Source organism: Phaenicophaeus curvirostris, chromosome 6 (assembly GCF_032191515.1).
Source record: "Phaenicophaeus curvirostris isolate KB17595 chromosome 6, BPBGC_Pcur_1.0, whole genome shotgun sequence".
NCBI lineage: Eukaryota > Metazoa > Chordata > Aves > Cuculiformes > Cuculidae > Phaenicophaeus > Phaenicophaeus curvirostris.
In genome coordinates, this window is record NC_091397.1 from 32040611 (window position 1) to 32064367 (window position 23757).

The 23757-nt window shown below is 38.7% G+C and overlaps 1 protein-coding gene across 1 annotated transcript in view; it reads right to left on the reverse strand.

The window, feature by feature from the left end:
• Positions 1–23757, reverse strand: part of CNTNAP2 (contactin associated protein 2) — a 1119128-nt gene that overhangs the window by 202007 nt on the left and 893364 nt on the right. Inside the window, exon 14 of the mRNA XM_069859729.1 lies at positions 12421–12577. Coding sequence (XP_069715830.1) covers positions 12421–12577 — 157 coding nt within the window. The remainder of the gene's footprint in view (positions 1–12420; positions 12578–23757) is intronic.

The window sequence follows — 23757 nt, forward strand, 5'->3', positions numbered from 1 at the left end:
TCAGGAGATAGTGTCACTTTTAAGAGCATTACTTATAAGTGTGCTGTGCAAATTAGGAGTTTGAATTGATCCCTGGGTATAATGAAATAATTCAAACATTTATGATGCAATTTTCTTCCAGGAACAACACATAAATATCTCAGATATGACATAAGATACTTAAATTCATACTCCTTTGCAAAATGTTTTAACTCAACACTCAGACTGTTGATTGTTAAACGTTCTTAAGTCATTTTATGTCATACTCAGCAAATAACAGGTTTTAGACGTGAGATTAGATGTTTAGTGAAAGCATTTTAAATAATTTTGCTTCATAGAAATAATAACTGCAAATTAATTTATGCTTTTGCAAAGACAAAACATTTGCATTGTAGAGATTTAGTTTTTTTTGTATTTGCTGTATTTTTCCTTCATCGCATTTTCTAACACTGTCAGCAGATTATATCATACTATCTTCATATTTTCCTGCTTGCTTGGAAATTAGATTTTTCTTCATTTTCATTTGGCTCTACTTTCTCTTTAATGAGTTACATAAATAAGTATATATACACTCAGATACTTAAGGCAATTCAATAAAGGCAACTGTGTAACTTAGGCAACACACCCAATTCATAACTCAAGAAAGACTTTGTTTCCCTCAATTTACATTTAATACAATTTTGTAAATGACTTCCACTTGACAGAAAGCTGAGCAAAAATATAGTATTTGTGACAATGTAAAGGAATACACTTTAGTACGTGTCCTGAGATATTGGTTTAGATACAATGATTTTTTCACAATAAAATGCTGCTTCTTCTGCCAAATATGATACAAAGCCATCTGAATCCCATCAGCAACCTTGCTCATGTAGACACACTTTTAGTGTAAAGAATCCACATAGCACCTTAATGCCAATTTAAACATGGTTGAGAACAACATGAGATAAACGTGCCACAGATTACCTTCAACCTGATTTACAAAGTATACTCAGACAGCTCTTATAAATTTTGAGAGATCCCAGGGATCCTATTTCCTACATTTACCACTTTTCATCGCTATAGTATTCTGCATGTGAACAGGAGGCAGAAGAAAGAAAAATAGCTGGAGAATTTGGGGGGAGGAAATTGGGACAAAATGTCTAGCCATGATTAGTTACAGATAAGTAGTAATTTGGAAAACATTGATTAGGCAACATGCACAAAAATGTCCCCTTACACAGGAGGGAAACATGAATGGTAACTAAGATAAAACCACACCTGATCCACATTACCAAAATAGTATATAAGGTTATGGTTAGGAGTTGGGAGTTAGGGTTTCAGATTAGAGTTAGGGTTTACAATTAGGGTTAGGGGCCACTAGGGTTAGGGTTACAGTTGATGTTTATATTAGTGTTAGGGTTTAGGGATTAGGTTTAGCATTATGCTTTGTGTTAGGGTTAGGGTTATCATTAGGGTGGTGGTTAGGGTTTAGGGTTGGGGTTACAGTTGGTGTTACGGTTGGGGTTTTTTTTCTTCATCAGGTCTTTTGTAGCACTAAGAATCTGCTGGGCAAAGATGATAATAGGACAACAATTAATTCCTCATCTAAAATGGATCTTAAGGGCTTCTGGGCTCTCTCTTTCCCCCTGCCACTTTCTTGCCTCCTTCCTGGCCTCCTTCCCACCTCCCCACCCTTCCCTCCAATATGATCACTTCCTCTCTTCCTGTAATACATGTTGTGTGTGTATATTTATATATGAACTCACACACCAAAGAACAAACAGTGAAAACATGTATCTTTTTTCTTTTTACACTGGAGGCTTCATCCATTCAGCTTCATGGACTCTTTTTCAATTCTTCCAGCTAAAATATGACTGCTAGAAATAGTAACAGCCAAGCATGCAGTCCAGTTTTCATCTACCCTGTAACATAGGTTGTCACAGATTTCAGATGTCTTGTTCATAGGATTCACTGATTCAGAAAAAAAAAAGTCAGGGGAGTCCTACAATTTAAGCAGAATAAGAAAGCACTCCCTTCAAGAGCTAAGCAGTGTCAGGTACTGAGTAAAATACATTTGGCTGGTCAGCATTGGGGTGATTTCCTCTTCATATCACTGCACCGAGGGCAGAGTCATTATTCTTTAAGTTAGCACACACAAACAAGGAGGAATATAAAATAATTGGCAGCTGCAAGTTCTGCAGTGCACAGTGCTCAGCATATTCTATGCTTACCTGACAAGCAGTGACAGTAAGGTCATTCACTTAAAAGTTAAGACCATAAGCTTTTCATTCAGAATAAAAATTCAGCATGTTGCCAGGCAAGGCAGAGCAGACATTTTTCTTCTTGGTCACTTGATTGTTACTCACCCATTAATCATGAAGTTTAATAACAAAATGAATATGGATATGCTGGGAATGATATTTTATATCACCTCTATGGTAGTGAAAAAAAAAAAAAGCTGGATAAGACCAGCTGTTTGTGACTGGCTGGAACTGAGGTCAGCTGAACACAGGGAAACCTGAACAGCAGCACTCAGAAGTGAGGTTGGCAATGGGTTGAACACTCACTTTTTTTTCTCACAACATTTTTACAGAGCAAATTAATAAAGAAGGATAACATCTTGTCATCATTCTCCCCTTTAAGTTCATTTAATACTACTAGCACTGAATGATGAATGAACCTGAAGCTAAACGGGACTCATCATCATCCTTAGCAGGTTGCTCAATTCATTTCTACATATGCAATAAGGTAAAAGACTCTGCTCATGAGGTATGAAGAAAAACATATTCCTGTTCCCTCATCCTCAGGTACGGTACTTTCATATCACTTGTGGGATGAAAAATCATAGTAACTGCAAAATACGGGCACAGGAGTGCATATGTAACGCCAAGTAAGAAAGTGCTGCTTTAAAAATGCGTTAAGAACAAGGCTTAAAGAGTGGTAAGGAGTCACACTGCCAAACAGTTATTTCATGTCACATCAATGACCATATTTTCTTTTGTTTTCAGTTTTGGAGAAAGCTAGGACTGTTCCTCATCTGTATGGTCACTGCCATGAGCCACAAGCATTAAGAGAAATGCTTTCTTTAATATCAGTGAATGGGATGACAGCTAACTGTTAAGTGACGTCAGCATGTTATAAACAAGGCCACAATTCAGTCCCAAAGATGACTAATACAGGAGGAAAAAAAGAGAATACATGAGTAATGTTTGCAAAGTTTCATGATTCATTGAATACCTAGACTCCTAATATCCTCAGCCTGTATTAGTTCAGGATGCAAATCTGTCAGGCTCCATGAGTTAGGTACTGTTGTCAGTGCTTGCATGGAACACTGTAGCATGGCCAAGTGCTGGATGCAGTTCATCTCTCCACTTCATAATTTCCATCCCCCAAACTCTTAGTATGTTGTTAATAGTAACAGAAACATTCAGCCTTCTTCTGTGGGAGAAGCAGAAAAGAGGAATAATGGGGAGTAGAATGGAGCCCACGTAGTTCAAGAGGAAATGATAGTGACTTGCTACACAACTTAAGACATGTGCACATCTATAGGATCAGGGATCCACCTGACAGTACTGAAGGAACTGATGCAAGTGCTCACCAAGCCACCTTCCGTCATTTTTCAGAAGTCCAGGCAAACTGGGGAGGTCCCAGTTGACTGGAAGTTAGATGATGTGTCACACATCTTCAAGAAAGGCTGGAAGAAGGATCCAGGGATCTACAGGCCTGTCAGTCAGACCTTGGTGCCAGGGAAGGTTATAAAGTACTATTGAGTGCCATTGTACTGCACAGAGGACAAACAGGTGATCTGGCCAATTCAGCATGGGTTTAGGAAATGCAAGTCCAGCTTGCCCAACCTGATCTCCTTCTATGACAAAGTGACTTGCTTAGTAGTTGAGGGAAAGCCTGTGGATGTTGTCTACCTAGAATCTTGTCGTCTTTGACACTATCATCTCCCATAGCATTCTTCTGGAGAAACTGGCTCTTGTGACTTGGACGGACATATTGTTCACTGGGTAAAAAAAATGTTGTATGGCTGCACCTAAAGAGTAGTGGTGGATGGAGATAAATTCAGCTGATGGCTGGTCACTGGTGGTATTCCAGTGTTGGGGCCAGTTCTGTTTAAGATCTTTATCAATGATCTGGTCAAGGGACCAAGGTCTACAGCATCCAAGCTTGTATCAAAAACAGTATGGCCAGCAGGAGTATAGAAGTGATTGTCCCCCAGTAGTTGGCACTGATGAGACTCCACCTCACATACTGTGATCAGTTTTGGGCCCCTCATTAAAAGAAAGACATTGAGTTGCTGGAAAGTGTGCAAAGAAAAGCAATTAAGTTGGTGAATGATCGGGAGCACAAGCCTGATGAGGAGTGGGTGAGGGAACACTTCTTTTATTCTGCAGAAGACAGAGGCTGAGGGGAGACCTTATCACTCTCTACAGCTACCTGAAAGGAAGTTGTAGTGAGGTGGTTGTTGGTCTCTTCTCCCAGGTAACAAACAACAGGACAAGAGGAAATTGCCTCAAGTTGTGCTGGGGAGGTTTAGACTGGATATTAGGAAAAATTTCTTCACTCAAAGGGTTGTCAAGAATTGGAAGATGTTGCTCAGGGAAGTGGTAGAGTCACCATCCTTCTAGATTTTTAGAAGACATGTAGGTGCAGTTTAGTGGTAGGTTTGCAGTTACAGATGATGAGGACAGCTGAGAAATGCAGAACAGGCAGCAGCCTGTTTAATACATGCTCATTTGACTCTTTTCCCTACTAGAGCAGTTTTATTGCCCCAGTTATACTAGTTATAACTAGTACAAATAAACTTCCTGGCTTCTGGTAGCCTGCTTTTCTGCTGCAGAAAGTTTCAGCTCAAATCTATAAATCATTCAGAAAAAAAGTGCCACCAGCTGTATTAAATCTAACATTCCCTAAGGTCTGAATGCTTGTCTTTCTGTCTTTAGTGTTTCTCTTCATGTAAACTCTTATTCTGTACCACTGCATACTGTCATAGTGATAAATTTTGGTTGATTGGACATATCTTAACACTAGGTGTCGATGTCAATGCGCAGAGGAACACTTGAGAAGTAACCCTGAAAATCTACAAAAGGTTGTCTGGATTTGTTACAAGAAAAACATCCATATGAGGTAATGTAAGTTAGCTAAGCTTCCCCACTTTCACCCACAAAACTAGTTTATTCCTTAAACATAACTAAAAAATAAGTTTTAGTATTTCAGCTTTTATACAACGAACAGATGTAATTACTGCACACAGTTAACAACACAAACCACAACTAGTAATTGTGTTCTCTGGTCTGTTATTTCAAACATGGCCTTTAAGCTCCGCAAAAATGTTGAATTACAGTTTTCGAAGTGATACAGCCTAATTCTACAAAATTTCCTCAGTTTCTAGGAAATGGGTGTTCATCATCTTTATCAGATACCAGGTAAAACAGTACGACATCATAAATCTTCCTAGATAATGTTCTGCTTTTGTTTTTATTTTTCTGGTCTCATGTAATACAAACCAGTATGTTTTCTTGTTAAATATATTTAGTAAAAATGTCTGTTTTGCTAGGTACTGCTTAAACATATGGCTACGTTATATAAATACTTGATTGTTTTATATGCAGTCAAGCTGTCTGGTTAAATTTGATTTTTTTCATATACATATACATATACATATACATATACATATACATATACATATACATATACATATACATATACATATACATATACATAATGTTTATAGTTATGTATCTTCCTCACTGCAAATTCTATGGTCCTTCAAATTCTTTTGGTTGTATTCATATTTACTCCCTTTTACTTATATAAGAATTCTCTATGTGATGCCACTTAAAGTAAGCAAATTTAATCAACACATAGTCAAGTAATGCTAATGCTAAGTTCTTGGTTTATTTTTAATTCTTGTTTGCATCCTGTCCCTCCCCACCTTAGAGAATGTATAATCTAGTCTTTTCTGATCACTTAATACCTTTGTAAAAATTCCAGTTGCTGCCTAGATGAGAAAGTAATGGTAAAAGTGTCCAAAGACATTGTCGGCAGCTTCTAATGAAGGGCAGAAGAAGCCAGTATCACGTTACTAGCCAGTCCTCCCTATAAGAACATGCAAAGGTAAAGGACAGATGGATTTTCACAAGTGTCTAGGGGAGTCAGGAACTGAAATATCAATTATTTCAGTGGGAATTAGTATGTACTAGGCTTAAGCCTTTATGTCTACCAACAGCTCCAGGAGCCTTTAATATCCTGTTGAATCCAGCTACAAATGACCTATCTGTCATTGCCACAGCCACGGACCAGCATTTCAATGGTCTGACAGGCCTTATTCCTGTCACTCAAAAAACTCGTGTCAGTCTGAGCCCTGTTTAATCGTCTTTTCTCATGACCTGAAACTTTCTTCTGAAACTCCGTTGTAGGAGAAGAGCTGAGAAGGGAAGAGGCGCTCTATCCTGCAGAGTGTTCTGGCAAACACCTCACAAATAAAATAATTTTGCAGGGTCTGGAGAAAAAATTTTATTTTCCAAGCTGTTACAGAGGATAAGCAAGAAAACCTTCTGTTTTCGTGGCATTTTCCCTCCATTTATCTAAACCATTGCTATCTTCAAATTCTCCTTAATCCTTTTTGATCATCTTTGGAGCCACTAAAACATTCTTGGAAGATTAGAAGTTACATCAATAGCTGGCAGTGTAGTCTGTGCCCTACTTTATAAGTTAAAGTACATCCTCTCAGGAAGTGCTAAAGGAAAAAACTTCATATGTCACTTTTTCCCGCTAAACTCATGCAAAACACAATATTACATTTTCTCACATATTGTGGCTGCTGTATAAGAAATAGCAAGGAGCCTGTGGTGAAGAAACTTCAGCCAATCTGGGTGTTTAACTGAATTTAGGTTCAAAAGAGAATAGGTATAAAAATTGCTTTGCAGATCTTTATATCTACTATTCAATTAGCACAGTATATCTATCTCTACAATACTGGCTAAAAGAACTGCATAAATCATAATAATAATAATAAATAAGAGAACTTTTTTTGCCAAAGAAGTTTTATATTTTACCTAAAATTACTCATTTAAAGAAGATTTTGTTTAACAGCAACCCAGAGAATTTCTTGCCTCCAACAACAGCAATTTCAGTAGTGTTTACTCTCTCATGATTGGGGCAATCTGACTTTGAATGTCAATCACACACTCTTTAATAAATGATCTTTGCTAGGAAGTAAAACTAATTTTTATCTTTTTTATAAAATTATTCGCTTACCTCTCAATTAATTTCATTTTGGACAAAAATCATGGATAATTTGGGACTGAGGTTCATTTTGGCAAGATTGCCCTGGTTGAAGCCCTACCCACCTTTGTTTTGGTTCCTTTATCATGACCAAAATGGCTACTTAATATTTATACTGCAGCAACAACATGGGCTTTTCTTAAGAATCTGGTTCTATTTCAGATGATGTGTGCAAGTACACATAATTTGAACTCCATATCTCATATTCCCTGCCAATATCTGCAGTTTGGCTTCCAGGCCTGACAACCAACACATTAGACATGCACTAAATAGCTCTACAACTTACAGAATGGTCCCTTCTAGTTTATTCAGGCAGACAAGGTGTATAGTTGCATAGTGAACTTTAAAAAAAGCACTAATAGAAAAACAATCCAGATTTAAGGTATTACTATACCAAGCCTAGAGTATAATATACTAGCCTACCACTAGTCCCTGGGAAAAACTGCATTGTAACCGAGTCTGTAATTAACACAGCTGCTTCTGTACTTATATGAAATTACTCATAGACCTGATCAAAAAACCCAAACTCAACTCAAACAAGAAATTGAGGAAAAACAAGGATTTCAGGTTGTTTAAAGAGCTTTAGTTTATGTGCCTATCACCATGATATCGTCCTTGACTGGTCACTGATTATTATATTTTCCAGAGGACTCCAGCATTATTCAGTATAGGAGGCAGACAATATTAATTTACTAAAATGCTGCTCACTATCCTAATTTATGCTCATGCTTCAGTATGTGTCCCCCATTTTATATTTAATGTGTATTTCGAATCTTTCTATAAAGACTGCGTTTTGTCATTGGATTTTCTATAGTGCTCATTACTACAGTAGATGATTGCTTCCTAAATCTACCTATCTTTGCAATACCAGTATGATGTGACTCTCTGGCATCACCTCCATTGTACAGACTAGATGTTAAGGTTAAAAGCACACGTACATTTTTAGTACTCAATCTGAGATGCCTATAGGCACTTTTTTCATTTTGTTTTAGAGGACAGAATTAGGTACATTCAGGAAGAGTAATCACTTATTCCAGCTGCAGCTGTGAATGTTCAGTATTTCCACAAACTGGACCTCGGGGTTTCCAGTTAGGTACCCAGGAAATTAGGATCAAACTAATGACTGCTGTGAAGAAATGGCTTATGAAATTTGGCAAGTATCACACAGGAATGTGGTTCCAGGAGCAGAGTTAGAATCCAGTTCTCTAAGGGACCATTCTCCTGCCTTCACTATGAGATCGTTCATTAAACTGCAATACCTGTCTTCATTTCTAACACAATTTCTAACTTCTACAATAAAAAAATGTGGGCAATATTCTATTTACACTACGTCATTCTGATTCATCCTGACTCACTCTTCAGTGGATCCTCAATCATCTTTAAAAAGTATACCCTGCCCTTCAAAATCTGAATCTCTGTGCTGAATCCCTCCTTATTCACCTTTTATTTCCACAATTCCCACTCAGCAGACTTCTTTTCCTATTTTACTTCTTTAACTTTTCTAATACAATTGTCACTCTATCTACTGTCTTCTCCCCACCATGTCTCTCCACGCCCTATTACTCCCCCCACAGGGGATAAAAACCTCAACAAACATATAGAAACTTTTTTCACATTGTCTAGGCGGGAGCAGAAAATCATGGTGGGCTTGGCACAATCAAATGCAGTGCTCCCAACTATGGCCAAGATACAAAATTACTGCAAAAGTCCCATGTAGTCTCAGCCTCAGTTTGGCATTTACTCAGTCCTTCTGTTTTAGGGGACTGTAAATTCTTCTGAAATAAGTCGTGCTGTTGAACTAGGGTGATAGCTGTGCCAAGCTGCTTTGTCAGTCTGTGAGCTGAGACCATTATTAAAATATAATATCCAGTTGTATAACTATTTTTCACAAATTGTCTTGTAATATACATCTTTTTTTCCAGAAATAAACCCTGATACATACCCAGAGAAACACTGTATAAAAATCTTGTTTGAAGTTCTGAGTAAACAATTGTATATCTATTATAGTGGTAATAATTTTAGAATTTAAAATCTAATAATTATACTAAACTATTTATTTGTAGATTCTACATAATCTCGTTGTACATAGGGGGCATAGAGTGCACAGAAAAAGATTGATGAGTGAATGTGGCTTATTAAATTGTCATCTGTGACTCTTGGAGAGACTGCAAAAGGAGATCAAAAGTCGGTGCTATTTCCCCTCCTGTTTTTCCCTCAGCATAGAAGAAAACAATCAACATATGGTACAGAGACTTGTATTCACGGATATGCATCCAGTGCCTCAAGAAATGAAAACAGTAAGTGCTCCTAATTCTGCTATTATTGTAATTATTATTACATTATATTCCTTTTATTGTTACCATTTTGTCACAGAGCCAAACTTTCCTCCCTCCTGCCACAGTCCTCTAGTGTCTGTTTGAGTTCTCTGACTTTATTAATTATCTATTTATAATCTTATGTTTATTGTATTTTAATGAATTTATTTATTTATATTCTTCACTCTCTCTGTAATTCTAATGCTGAAGTTTTGCACTATATCTGATTCCTTTGTCTCTAATATTGACTTCTCTGTGGTGTTCTGCAGTTCATCCCATATCATAGTTAACAGCATGCCATCCTAACAATGTCAAAACTTGGGGTGGCGATGTCTGTGGCAATGTTTGATTTCCTACATCCTAATGTCTCATATTTCCAGGGCCTGGAAGATTTTATTTATTACTTTTATTTTCTGTTTTTCATACTTCATTTTTTCAGATGACACCAAACTGGGAGGAGTGGCTGGTAGGCCAGCAGGTTGTACTGTCACCCAGAAGGACCTTGAAAAGCTAGAGAAATGGGCTCACAGAAAGACCATGGAGATCAACAGGGATAACTGTAAAGTCTTGCACCTGGGGGCCACCTAGATGGGAAGAAATTTGGCAGAAAAGGCCCCAGGAGTCCTGGTGGATGCCAACTTTAACAGGAGCCAGCAATGTGCCCTTGCAGCCAAGCAGGATAATGGTATCCTGGAGTGCCTTAGGCAGAGTGCAGCCAGCAGGTTGAGGGATTAGTACTTCCCATCTCCTTAGCACTGGTGAGAACACACCTGGAGTATTCCATCCAGTTTTGGGGTCTCCTGTACAAGAGAGACATGAGCACACTGGACTGAGTCCAGCAAAGGGCCATGAAGGTGACTAAGGGACTGGAGCATCTCTCATATGAAGATAAGCTGAGAGATCTGGGGCTGTTCAGCCTGGAGAAGAGAAGGCCCATAAGGGGATGTCATCAATGTGTATAAATACCTGAAGGGAGAGTCCAAAAAGGATGGAGCCAGGCTCTTTTCAGAGGTGCTCAGTGACAGCACCAGAGGCACTGGGCAAAAACTGAAACACAGGAGGTTCTGAACCTCAGGAAACACCTCTTTACTGCAAGGGTGACAAGGTACAGGCACAGGTTACCCAGGGAAGATGCAGCCTCTCTCTCCTTGGACATATTCAAAAGCCATCTAGATATGCTTCTGGGCAACTGTCTCTAGGTGGCCCTGCTTCAGCAGTGGGTTTGGCCTAGATGAATTCTGAGGACCCTTCCAACCTCAAATATTATGTGATTCTCCCCACACTTTTTTCTTTCTTTTTTAAATCCCTGATATGCCATTAGAGTTCCATAGCTCTATATTCATTATTAGCCATATGAATTTCTCAATTAACACAAAAGGGCTTATGAGCCAGTATAAATTCAATTACCAGCAGGTTGTCTTTAATGGGAAAAGTGTTCATAAACGTGTGGTTCCAATTGGACACTGAACATTGCATACCATGTAGAATATGTTTGTCATGACAAAAGAGGCACAAACAGTTAAAACTTACAAACGAAGCATCCTAAGAGGATAGAGAAGTTCTCATAGAAAACGATGATGAGCTTTGTGCAGTAGGTTCACTGTTAGAGTGTTTATGGGGAATCTCAGAGATGCAGGTTTAATTTTCTTTTCTGCCTGAAGGAATTTAAACCCACATAAATTACTTCACAGCATACTGCCCCTGTTACCAGGCTGTAAAATTCTCTGGGGTAGGACTTCCTCAGTCCTTCTGTTAAAATGAATCAATAACTACTCATTAGGGAAGAAACTAGAACCAATTCTCATTGTCTCATCCCAAATGAGCCATAGGTTTTTATTTTCAACCAACAGGACAATGAATATTTAATTGTCTCAGGCAAAGTGCAATAGCTTCCTCTGAAACGCAGTGTGTCACTCCGTAACACTGTTAAAGCCTTATTCTTAATGCATTTTTTTAATAAAAGATGGATAATGAGGATTGGAGTCACCAGATGAGTGATTTCAGCTCATGCCTCTCACATTCTGCAGGCAAATGCAGTTAAAGTATTCCAAAAAAGAGAAATTCTGGGAAGAAAGCAAGTTGCAGACATAAAATTAAATATTGCATTGTGATATAAAGGTTGCATGGGTAGCCAAAATGCTGGCCTTTCCTACTAGGACTTGCCTTTGCGACTTTAGCATTCTTTTCTATAGCTCAATTGACTTGAAAGCATAAATACAGTCTTTATATTTGACAATCACAGATTCCATGAATTAAATGGAAATGAAGAGATGGGATGTGATATATAATATATATATATTATATATATATATAATATAGCCACTTTATAGCAACCTTATAGCAACCTTCCCGCACCTAAAAGGGGCAGGCAGGAAAGCTGGAGAAGGATTGTTCACAGAGGCTTGTAGTGATAGGATGAGGGGGAATGGGTATAAACTGGAGAGGGGTAGATTTAGGCTAGACATAAAGAGGAATTTCTTCACCATGAGAGTGGTGAGGCACTAGAACAGCTTGCCCAAGGAAGCTGCAGATGCCCCATCCCTGGAGGTGTTCAAGGCCAGGTTGGGCAGCCTGATCTAGTGAGATGTCCCTGCCCATGGCAGAGGCATTGGAACTAAATGATTTTTAAGGTCCCTTCTAACCCAAACTATTCTATGATTCTATGATTCTATGATTCTATGATTCTATGATTCTATGATTCTATGATTCTATGATTCTATGATTCTATGATTCTTGCCTTTGTTCTTTAGTAAGAAAGGAAATATATAAAAGAAAGACATTCAAAATAATGGCAGTATTATAAAAGTTAAGAGGGTCTAGTCATTCTCACACTGTCTTCTTGTAAATGACTCACCATTGCTTATAATCAGCATCACAGTTGCAGTAGTATTTGGGATCAGTACAGTTGCGCTCAATGCCGCAGGCACATTTTTGAATGCCAGGTCCTGATCCACCCCAATAGTAGTGCTTCTCATTGGCTTTTCCAACCCACCAGGTATAAGGATTCCCTTCTGCAAGAAAAGATATTTCAAGGTTATGATGCATCAAAGAGGTAGAGCACATTGATTTGGCTTAGACGTTTAATAGGTAGTTGTAAACAACACATAACTAGACAGCCATTTTGCATTTCTGGCAAACAAATACAGTCATTATTATTGAGCAATCCAAAAGACCTTGCCAGGTAAACAAACCACACTTTCTTTTCTGCTTTCACACAATTTATAACGCTTTAAATTAATTAAATAATTTCATTTTGTATGCTCTTTGTTTTGCTATTTAATTGTTCTCAGTGTATATAATGAAAACACGTGGGAAGGTTCCATAATTCAATTAATTTCAAATTCATATAGTAAACTATCAGATGCATTATTCAATAATTCACCACAAATGTTGCACAGAAAGACGCATTCATTTTCTCTCCCTCTTTTTACGTTTTTTTTCAAATAACAGCATTTAATTGGAAATTAATCTGTCTTCACTGAAAAACAAACATGTTAATCCAAAGCAAAGTGTAAAGAGATATCAAACTCCAAGAGCATCTTAACAATTTTTTAAAAAAAGTATATATTTTTAATTAAATACTTAAGCAATGTTGACTTGAATTTTGATATAATCAGATTTCTTGGTATTGGATCTATAATTTGATATTTTCCTACCCTGCTTTAAGTTTATTTCTAATGCTTTTGGACTAACTAGGCCTTTTATGTGTAAAAAAACATAAATAACTCCCCTCCATTTTAATTTCTAATTTGAAAAATGTCCTTATTGAAAAGTTTCTTTTTATTCCTCCAGTTCAGTGAGACAAATATAAACTTAACTTCAAACACATGTGAATAATTCAATCAATCAACATACTTGTCTTAGTGATTTTTCACATTTAGAAAACATGATTGAACTCAGCCTATAAACATATTTCTTTAAAATGTCTTTTTTCCCTCATCTAATCTGCTGCTTGTATTCTCTCATTAAATCAAACGAAGCTATTTGCATGGAATTCACTTATTAATAAATTTTGCACGTAAAATCCTACTTGGTATTCTACTTCTCAGGATTTTCTGTTTGTGCATCTCACAATTCTCTGGAAAACTACATCCGTGATCCTAAAAATAGCCATTTCACAATTTTATTTGATCATCTAGACTGTAAATCTAGTTATCTCAGACATATGTTGAAAGTAATTTACAAAAAACTAAAGAAAATTAGACTCTAGAGATGGAGAAAGTAACCAAATAGCTGCATGTGTTAAAAACCCACCAAAACCCAGAAAACCACAGCTCTCTGAAAATGCTTGCTTTGTTCAATGCTTTTGAATTGTTAAACATCGTATAAAATAATACTACTGGAAATACAGTAATGTGGAAAATCCGTGGTGGCTGAAGGTCTTTATCAGATGTTACTATGCTGCACAGCATGAACATTAAGCTCAAGTGCTAATGCAATGGGTATGGTAACAGCATGCACTTGATTCTAGACTCTAAATTGGTCATTTCAGCTTCTGTAACTCGATTATCCTGGAACAAAGCACTGTGCATTAGAAAAGCATGAATGTGAATTCTGCAACAGCGTTTCTAACCTGCAATACAATCTATCAGATATGACAGTACGTAGCCCTGGCTTCCAGAAGATTATTTAATATGCATGTAAGGATAAATGTTATCTTTCCACAATGAATAGTGCTTTTATTGATACACCACCCAACTACAGTATTAATGATATTTGAAGCTCCTATTGCATGTTTTTTTTCATCTCATCTTTGAAGTTAGTTTTTATGATGTAGTGGAAATGGTGTCATTTTGACTGTTAGTCAAAATTCTTTCTGTTTACATCTTTCTTGTCAAGTGAAGGATTGGACAATTCAGTGTCAGCAAGTACTTCACTGGGAAGCAAAACTGTTAATTAAAGCAGCAGAAGAAAATAAATGAGTTAGAACCATCAAAAAGAGGATTAAAAATTTAGAAACAGGCAGAAATTATTAAAGCAGATGAAAGTGATAACAGAATTGCAGACTTCATTACAGACCACCACGACAGACAAACAGGGAATATTTCAACTCATTTAAATTACAAATGGTGTACAATTTTAAACCCAGAATGTATTCTAGCATAGACAGAACTATTTTTCATGTCTATCATTTAAAGTGTGCATATATACTAACTAGAGATCTGGCCCTGTTTGGGTGCACACTTCTGCATTCTGAAGAAAAGACATATCCACAGGCTTAGGAACAGAAATGAATTTATGAAGATACTAATATACATGATTAAAGTTCCAGAAAATTTAAGGAAGGAATATATAACTTTAGGGGGATTGAGTTCAGCACATATTCTGCCAGCCATCCCCACAACTCGTAATTCAAGCACTGCCTTTCTGGACACCATCACCACCCTGTAACTTCCCAGCATTTGTATAAGAACTTGCAATAGACGGGCTTTTAGTAGACACCTCTCATTAGCTGGCTACCATGCAGTGGAGCAGACTCTCGACTAGGGCACAACCTCCTGCACTGGAATAGCATGAGCCTCACACCAGACCAGCCTGCACCACAATGGTTCATACAAAAGGCTTTGGAGCTCCTGGATAGTCCATGGTTAATAAAGGAAAAGGCAGGGAGACACCGTTGTGTCTCATCACTCTCTGCCAGCCAAATAAGAACAGCCCTTTGTGGCAATCCTGCTTCCTGTCAGCCAAAAAAAGGAAGAGCAGCATTTTCTCTAGAATTCATAAGCTCCCAGTGAGGAATGTTATGCAGATATATTGCAGACACCACTAAATACTGGGCACAACAAATAATGAAAGTCTGCAGTGGAGAGACTAAAAGAACATTAGAAAAGAAAGGCTCAAAGGGAGAAGGATGTATTATGCAGGTAAAAAAAATATATTTAGAAATAGGATCACTCTGCCCCTCTCACATTTTACCCTGTTTTGTAGCTCTATAGACTCATTTTGAGGATGTGAATCCTTCTGCTTCAGAGCCCTTTTCTTATTTTTTTATGCTTTGGAAGGTGCTAGAAAGGGTTTATCAAGGTGGAAGGAACAGAGCACTCCAACGTGGAGACTGATCGTTAATGGATGTAATTCTAAGCATCAGACTAATTTATCCTACATGATTACTTTTCTAAAATATCAATACTGTCAGTCTTATGGCACTAAAAGTACATAAATTCAGTTTAAGGACAAAAAATCGTAGAGGGAAAAAAATCATATATATAAGTTCTTGAGTGTATTGCGATGACAAGTAATACCAAAAGATATTTCTTCTGTTTTTGAAGTTATTTTTTCTTACCATAGGAACAAATTTTGAGTAATGGGATAGCTTTTTCTTCTTGTCATTGACTGACTGCTGTTCTCCCTCAAGCTTTTGTAGACAAACAACATCATGAGAAGAATGAGCAGGAAAGATACTGTCTGCCTGCCTTGAAATTTTGGTTAGAATAAAGTCTTGAAGCAGATCTGGTTTTTGGGCACAAAAGAGTTCTCCTTTAAGGAGAATCCAATTGAAAGCTGTTGTGTGCTTATTACACAGTCACTTAACACAGAAGTAATATTGGCACCAGAGTAAGATGTGGAAACCAAGAAAATGGACAGAGATATCCAGCTTGTCGGAGGTTCATTAACCTTACACACAAAGTTAATAGTTTTTTTTTTTTTTTCCTAAGGGCAAAATATTTCATCTTATTTTAACAGGGTATGTGGACACAAAAGTAGGGCTAGAACATCAGATTCAAACCATATGAAAGGGGAGAAAACCAGCTTGGTTGAACAGAGAGATCTTGAGTGATATCAAGAAGAAGAGAAATGTTTATGGGCCCTGGAAGAGGGGACAGGCTTCTTGGGTGGACTACAGGAGGGAAGTGAGATTGTGTAGAGAAAAAATCAGAAGGGCTAAGGCTCAACTAGAAATCAGATCGGCAAAGTCTGTGAAAGATAACAAAAAATCCTTCTATAAATATATAAATAATAAAAGGAGGACTAGGGAGACCATACAGTCCCTATTGGACACAGAAGGAACAACAGTGGCAGGGGATGAGGAAAAGGCTGAGGTACTTAATGCCTTCTTTGCCTCAGTCTTTAATTGTAAAGAAAGTTGTTCCATCTGTGTACAAACCCAGGAGCTAGAGGAGCAAAATGAGGCTCCCATGATCCAAGAGGAGGTGGTCAGAGCCTTGCTAGCCCGACTAGACACCCACTAGTCTATAGGGCCGTATGGGTTTCATCCAAGGGTATTGAAGGAGCTGGCGGATGGGCTGGCCAAACCCCTTTCCATCATCTTCCAACAGTCCTGGAAGACTGGGGAAGTCCCACTGGACTGGAGGCTGGCTGATGTGGTGCCCATCTACAAGAAGGGTCGCAGGGAGGACCCAGAAAACTACAGGCCTGTCAGTCTGACCTCAGTGCCAGGGAAAGTCATGGAACAGGTGATCTTGAGTGCTATCATGAAGCACATGCAAGAGAACCGGGTGATCAAGCTGAGTCAACACAGTTTCACAGAAGGCAGGTCTTGCCAAACAAACCTGATCGCCTTCTATGACAAAGTGACTCGGCTGCTGGATGAGGGAAAGGCTGTGGATGTGGTCTTCCTGGACTTCAGTAAAGCATTTGACACAGTTTCTCACAGCATTCTGCTTGAGAAACTGTCAGCCTCTGGCCTGGACAGCAAACGCTCTCCTGGGTGGAAAATTGGTTGGATGGCCGGGCCCAGAGAGTGGTGTTGAGTGGTGTGAAATCCAGCTGGAGGCCAGTGACAAGTGGGATTCCCCAGGGCTCAGTGCTGGGTCCAGCCCTGTTCAGTGTCTTTATCAATGACCTGGATGAAGGCATCGAGTGCACTCTTGGCAAGTTTGCGGACGACACTAAGCTGGGTGGAAGTGTTGATCTGCTGGAGGGTACGGAGGCTCTGCAAAGGGATCTGAACAGGCTGGACTGCTGGGCTGAGTCCAATGGCATGAGGTTTAACAAGGCCAAATGCCGGGTCCTGCACTTGGGGCACAACAACCCTGTGCAGTGCTACAGACTAGGAGAAGTCTGTCTAGAAAGCTGCCAGGAGGAGAGAGACCTGGGGGTGTTGGTTGACAGCGACTGAACATGAGCCAGCAGTGTGCCCAGGTGGCCAAGAAGGCCAATGACATCTTGGCTTGTATCAGAAATGGCGTGACCAGCAGGTCCAAGGAGGGTTATTCTCCCTCTGTACTCGGCATTGGTGAGACCACTCCCTGAATACTGTGTTCAGTTCTGGGCCCCTCACCACAAGAAGGATGTTGAGGCTCTGGAGTGAGTCCAGAGAAGAGCAACAAAGCTGGTGAAGGGGCTGGAGAACAGGCCTTTTGAGGAATGGCTGAGAGAGCTGGGGTTGTTTAGCCTGGAGAAGAGGAGGCTGAGGGGAGACCTCATTGCTCTCTACAACTACCTGGAAGGAGGTTGTAGAGAGGAGGGTGCTGGCCTCTTCTCCCAAGTGACAGGGGACAGGACAAGAGGGAATGGCCTCAAACTCTGCCAGGGGAGATTTAGGCTGGACATTAGGAAAAAATTTTTCACAGGAAGGGTCATTGGGCACTGGAACAGGGTGCCTGGGGAGGTGGTTGAGTCACCTTCCCTGGAGGTGTTTAAGGCACGGGTGGACGAGGTGCTCAGGGGCATGGTTTAGTGTTTGTTAGGAATGGTTGGACTCGATGATCCTGTGGGTCTCTTCCAACCTGGTTATTCTATGATTCTATGATTCTATGATTCTATGATGATTCAGATATGTCTCTCTCACACACACAAAGAGGCTTTTTACATTTACATACAATACTGTTAACAGTGGTTGCAATACATTTGCAGTACTGGTCTTTGATTAAAATTAATGCAAAATATTATTTGTTATTTAAATCCACATGTAATTTTAGCCCAAATTTGAAGTTATTGAGCCAAAGTATATAAAGAATCTGGTCATCAGCATTTTCTGTCAAGGTGTATCCCCCTTCTATAGAATCAGATCTTCAAGATCTTCTGGAGAATCTACAGATCTTTCAGTGTCTTATAAAAAGTGATTCCTTTTTCCTATCATGAATGTATAATTGCATGAACCTTTTAATTTAATATAAAAACATGCAAACCCAAAGTTAATGTAGTATAAACAGAACTTTTAACACTTAATGATATATTTATTTTTAAGATAGGCAGTCTCAAAACGTATAAATTTTGAAAGCACGCGTAAAGTCAGACTATGTTTATCTCTTTGCCTTAAACATTTTGTCTGAGGACTACCCACTTGTGGCACCAGCTTGTCTGTAGTGCCTATGTTCAGCGGGGGGCAGTGCAGGAGCAGGCACAGCTCTCCCTCGCTGGGGTGAAGTCGGGCCCCAGAGCTGGCTTCGGTGGGGGCAGGGGATGCAGCTGTGCCTGCTACCCCTGCTACCCCCCGACCTGCTCGCTTCTGGGGCGGCCAAAAAGACACGTGGAGATGGGGGTTGGGCTGGCCTTATAAAGGGCTCTCAAGGAACCAGAGGGGCAGTCTTGGTCTCAGCACCGTGCGGTCTCACTCACGCACTTTGATTGGACCAGCCTGGACCACGCGGCCTGCTGTGACCATGTATTCCCAAGATCTGCTGCTGCCTTCGATGTGGTGATTTCTCTCTCTCTCTCTCTATATATATATATATCTGTATATATGTATATATATATAGTGTTTATGCTTGCCAGAGCCAGAAATGAATGCTGCTTTTGATATTCACCCTGGGAGTGACCTTATTGGCCTCCGGATCGCCACACAGAAAAACGAATCCACTTTCCCCCCTATCAGGGCCAGACACGAGCATGTGGCTCGTGGGTCTGGGTTGTGACAGCACAATTTATAGTCTACTGGGAATTTAATAAAACCAAGTGGTTTTATTGTTTTTTAAATGCAATTGAGTAATATAAATGGTGTTACTTCCAACATTTTAGAGCTGTTGTTTCAATGCCACTCAAGTACCAATAATATTTCAAAGTAACAAGCAATAATGAGAGAACTTAGATTAAGAGATTGAATGAAATGCTGTATGGCATTCTGCTCTTAGTAGGCTCCACTCACAACAGAGCCCTCAGAGGGCTGATCACTATTTCTCATTAGTAAACCCTGTGGAAAACCTAAATGCATCTCTTTCACTCACTGCCTCTTCCCTGCAGCAAATTTTCCTTCAACCTCTTCATTCTTCCTTCCTCAGAAGGCATCACTTTCTGCAACAAAGATCTGCAAAGCCTGTCTGACTCCCATGGCTACTGAAGGAAGACTGGAAGTGTGTCGCTTTTGCTGAAAGGGAGGAGGTTTTTCTCTACTCCAGCAACTTCTCTCATCTACCTTTTCCAACTTCTGGAACAAAGGAGCAACAGCAGTAACTACCAAAGGCTCTTCCCTTAGTTCTCTGCCCCAGCTATTTCCCATTCCTAGCACTTTATTTTGGGAAGAATAACAATAGAAATTAATATTGGGAGCACTGCTGAGTGCTCCCATGGTCTGCCTTGCCTGGAGTTGTGTGTCTCATGGGGGCAATGAGAGGCAATTTTTACAGAAAAGAGTTTGGCTATCATTTATGGTTGGTTATCTTTGCATTCTCTCAACATCAAATCACTGTGTTAAGTATACTACAGGGTAGATGTCTGCCTATTCCTGTTAGTGTCTGTTTATAGATCTGCTGTCCGTGAATTTGCCTAATTCCCATCCAAACTTGTATTTAAGACTGTATATTCTATCTGCATCTGCAGCCTCTTGTGGTGAACCAAAGCAAGCTCTGCTTGCCCTGGATAAGGATTATCCTGCTTCTGTCTATCAGGAAAGTTTCCTGAATTCTACCTGGTCCTTAAAATTAAAGGGAATGGTTTATAAAGAAAGGCTAGGAACATTTTCAAACTGAAATCAACAGCTGAGAGCCTCTGGAAATCAAGACCAGTGAAAATTCCTCCTTGGGGACCCTGCCTAACTTTAATGGCTACATTTAGCTGATCTCCTGAAAGCAATTAGATGCTAATTTACCAAACTGGATAGCTTTGAACTTAATACCTTTTTTAAATGGAAGTATTCCAGTTATCCATCGATATTATAGATCCCCTAATAAATGCTAGGGAATGTCAACAACAATCACAGTATGTGTAGAACTCTTATTATTTTTACAAAAGACTCTTTTGTTCACTTATTCCCTTCTTTGTTAATGGAACAGATTAAAACAACACAGGTTGAATTAATTGCCCAGTTCTTGTTATTGGCAGAATAGGCACAAAGATATCTTTCAAATACGTACTAAAATTTTGGAAGACTAAATTAATCATAGGTAGAAATGAAAGCTATTTCCCAGGGATAACATATGGTGATGAAATGAAAGACAAAATTTCAAAAGAAAATGTCAATTCGCACATGTGGAACAATAGGTATAATTCTTCTGTTTTCGAATGAAATGTATTCATTTTGCATTTAGCTACACTATAACATACAGTACCTTTAACTTCACACAAGGGTAATTTGATTTTAGGTCATGGTTCATTACAGTCTTTGCAGGAACTCTATCTGATAATGCACTGAAGAAACAGGCACTAAAAGAATAATTTTGTCACTGTTTGAAAAGTTCAGTGTGCTAACACAGCTGTGTGCTTCACAGCTTTCACCTTGCTTCTTATTCCCATCTTTTTACCTTACAACATCAGCAGTATCTATTCCAATCGGGTCAAATAATTTTATATGAGCACTGTGAGACATTCATCTCAGCTTTTGAAGACTTAGCATTTGGAAAAAATAATCAAATGTGGTTTGATGTCACTCGTGCACAAAGTACATCTGCATATTATTCCTATTGAGGGTACTTAAATTCAAAGCTGTCAAAGTGGAGTAGGCTCTGTTGACCTAGTCTGACCTGGTATTTTTTGGTTTGGGGCTTTTTTTGGTGCTGATTTTATTTTGCTTATCTTTATTATTATTAGATGCTAGGACCAATATGAAGATAATTAGACACTTTGCAGTTTTGCTGCCCCTGCATTGTGTCTCTGAAGTGCCCGCCTAGGCTGCACATGCAGCTTCTGAGGGGTTTCACGTCAACAGCAGAAAATGCTATCTAAAGATGCCCAACTACAGAGCAGATTCTGCTCCTGCTTTTACACCTGGAGGATTGTGCACAAGCTGTGTCAGTTTAAGTGATCGCCTGGAAGGCTGAATTATTTGAAACTAAGAGAACAGAGCTGAGAGAAGAGTTTGGCTGGCTGGTCACATTTCCAGATTTAACTGAAAGTACCTGTGCAGGAAGGGACTTCTTAAGTGAACTTTCTAAGATAAAATGACAATTGATATATAACATCTATATGAGATTGTTTTTCTTTTAATTATTTTTTCTATTTTCCATTTTTCAGTAATACTTCTTGCTCTCTATAATCTTGTGTGATATACACACATTAATTTAATATAACATTTTTAAGTGAAGTAAATTCTTACGTTGATATTGTAATTTTGTCAACTGATAAATCATTTTCCCTTTACAACCAACTAGGAGAGCTATAGGGAGTGCTTAGTATTGCAACAGTGATCATCATTCTGCTAATGACCAGGAAACTGGCCAAAGCCTCACAGCAACACAAATAGCACATTTTAGAACATAAGAAACTTGGGAAAGAAAACAAAGATTCACAACCAAACCAACAAAAGAAAAACAATAAAAATGCAACCCTTGGACACCTCAGAAAACTAATTTATAGCTGCTTGTGCATTTAATAGAAATATGACCTGAAACTTTTAGTTTGTTATTTCTGACAACTTTAATTTGTAACTACTTGCGTCTGGTTTGGTTCTACATGGTGCTAGTATCCAATACATTCTTTATTTTTCTCTTTTTTTCCTTTACTATGGCTAGCTTGGAGAATTCATTTTCCTTAAAAGCTCAGTGAGGTGGTTTGTCTATTTGACAATACTATTTATTTGCAAAAACTGTGTAAACTGTGTGGAAATTTAAGGTTTAAAGTCTGCTCAGAAACAGAAATGCGTAGTTTCTCAGCCTCCTTGTTAATGTAAGAATTGGTATGATTTGATGTCTAAATTCATGGCCAGGGCATTTGCATGCAACAATACTTAGAAAAATGTCAGGGTTTTTTTACCTTTTAAGATATCTAGAATTATGTCATACTTCAAAGGTAATCTATACATGAAAAATACTGCTAATAATTTATTAGAAAATGAATATAAATATTGGAAAATTACTGTGAGAAGCATAGAAATTACTGCTGATGATTTTACCGTGAAATATTCAAAAGCACATTTTCAATTATGTTGGAGTTTTTTTTGGAGCACTTTAGACCAGCCTGTATTTGCAACATAAAGTGGGGCCTGGCTTTTTTTGTCCTCGATCTCAGCAGAGTTAACATAACACATCCTGTTCACTGTTTCCTTAACAGCACTTAGGAGTTAACTGCTGTCCTTTTCCTCCTCAGCTGTGAGTAGTGCATTTTGCAGTGGAGGCAAGGATAATTGTCTCCATAATGAAAACTAGAAGAACTTCCACCACCTTCAGTATCAGGAATTGGAATCAGAGGTTTAGATGCCCAGCCAGGAGCCCTGGCTCTCTCTCATATCCTGGAATAGGACACTCGTGTGACAAGTCCTCACTATACTTAGGCTTCAGTTATGTTCCAGTACATAAAGACTACTCTAACTAAGTCTAAATTTTCTCGTCTATGCCCAGTAAAGCCAGAGAAGAAGGGAATCTGTTCAAGTGCTTGAGAAACAAAATTACTGCCTGTTTACTTGTGCTTACGTCTCATGCTGATGGCCACTGTTCTTCAGTGCATGGAAGTGTTCTCATGTGCCTGCTATTTTTTCAGAGCGCATAATTAATATATGTATACATCAATTTCAAAACATAAAGCAGCAACTACAGAACCTTATCCCAGACAGTAGACATTCGGATAAAGTACCTTTTTAGTAATGCAACACAAGTACTCCTGATTATTGAGTAGCAGTCTGTTTTTTTGCTCTAGTATCACAACTACTTAGAATTTCATTGCTTGGATCAACAAAAAAGTAAGCAAAGATGACATTTCTTTCAGAATTAGCAAGGTATAAAAAAGATCAGGAGGGAGCATTGTTGTATTGGTGTACAACAGCATCTTATGAAAAAGCTGTATGACAGCTTTATTTTGCCATTGGAGAGATTTACTCTTCACCCTAGCTCATGAAAAGCTAGTACAGTACAAATGAATTTTC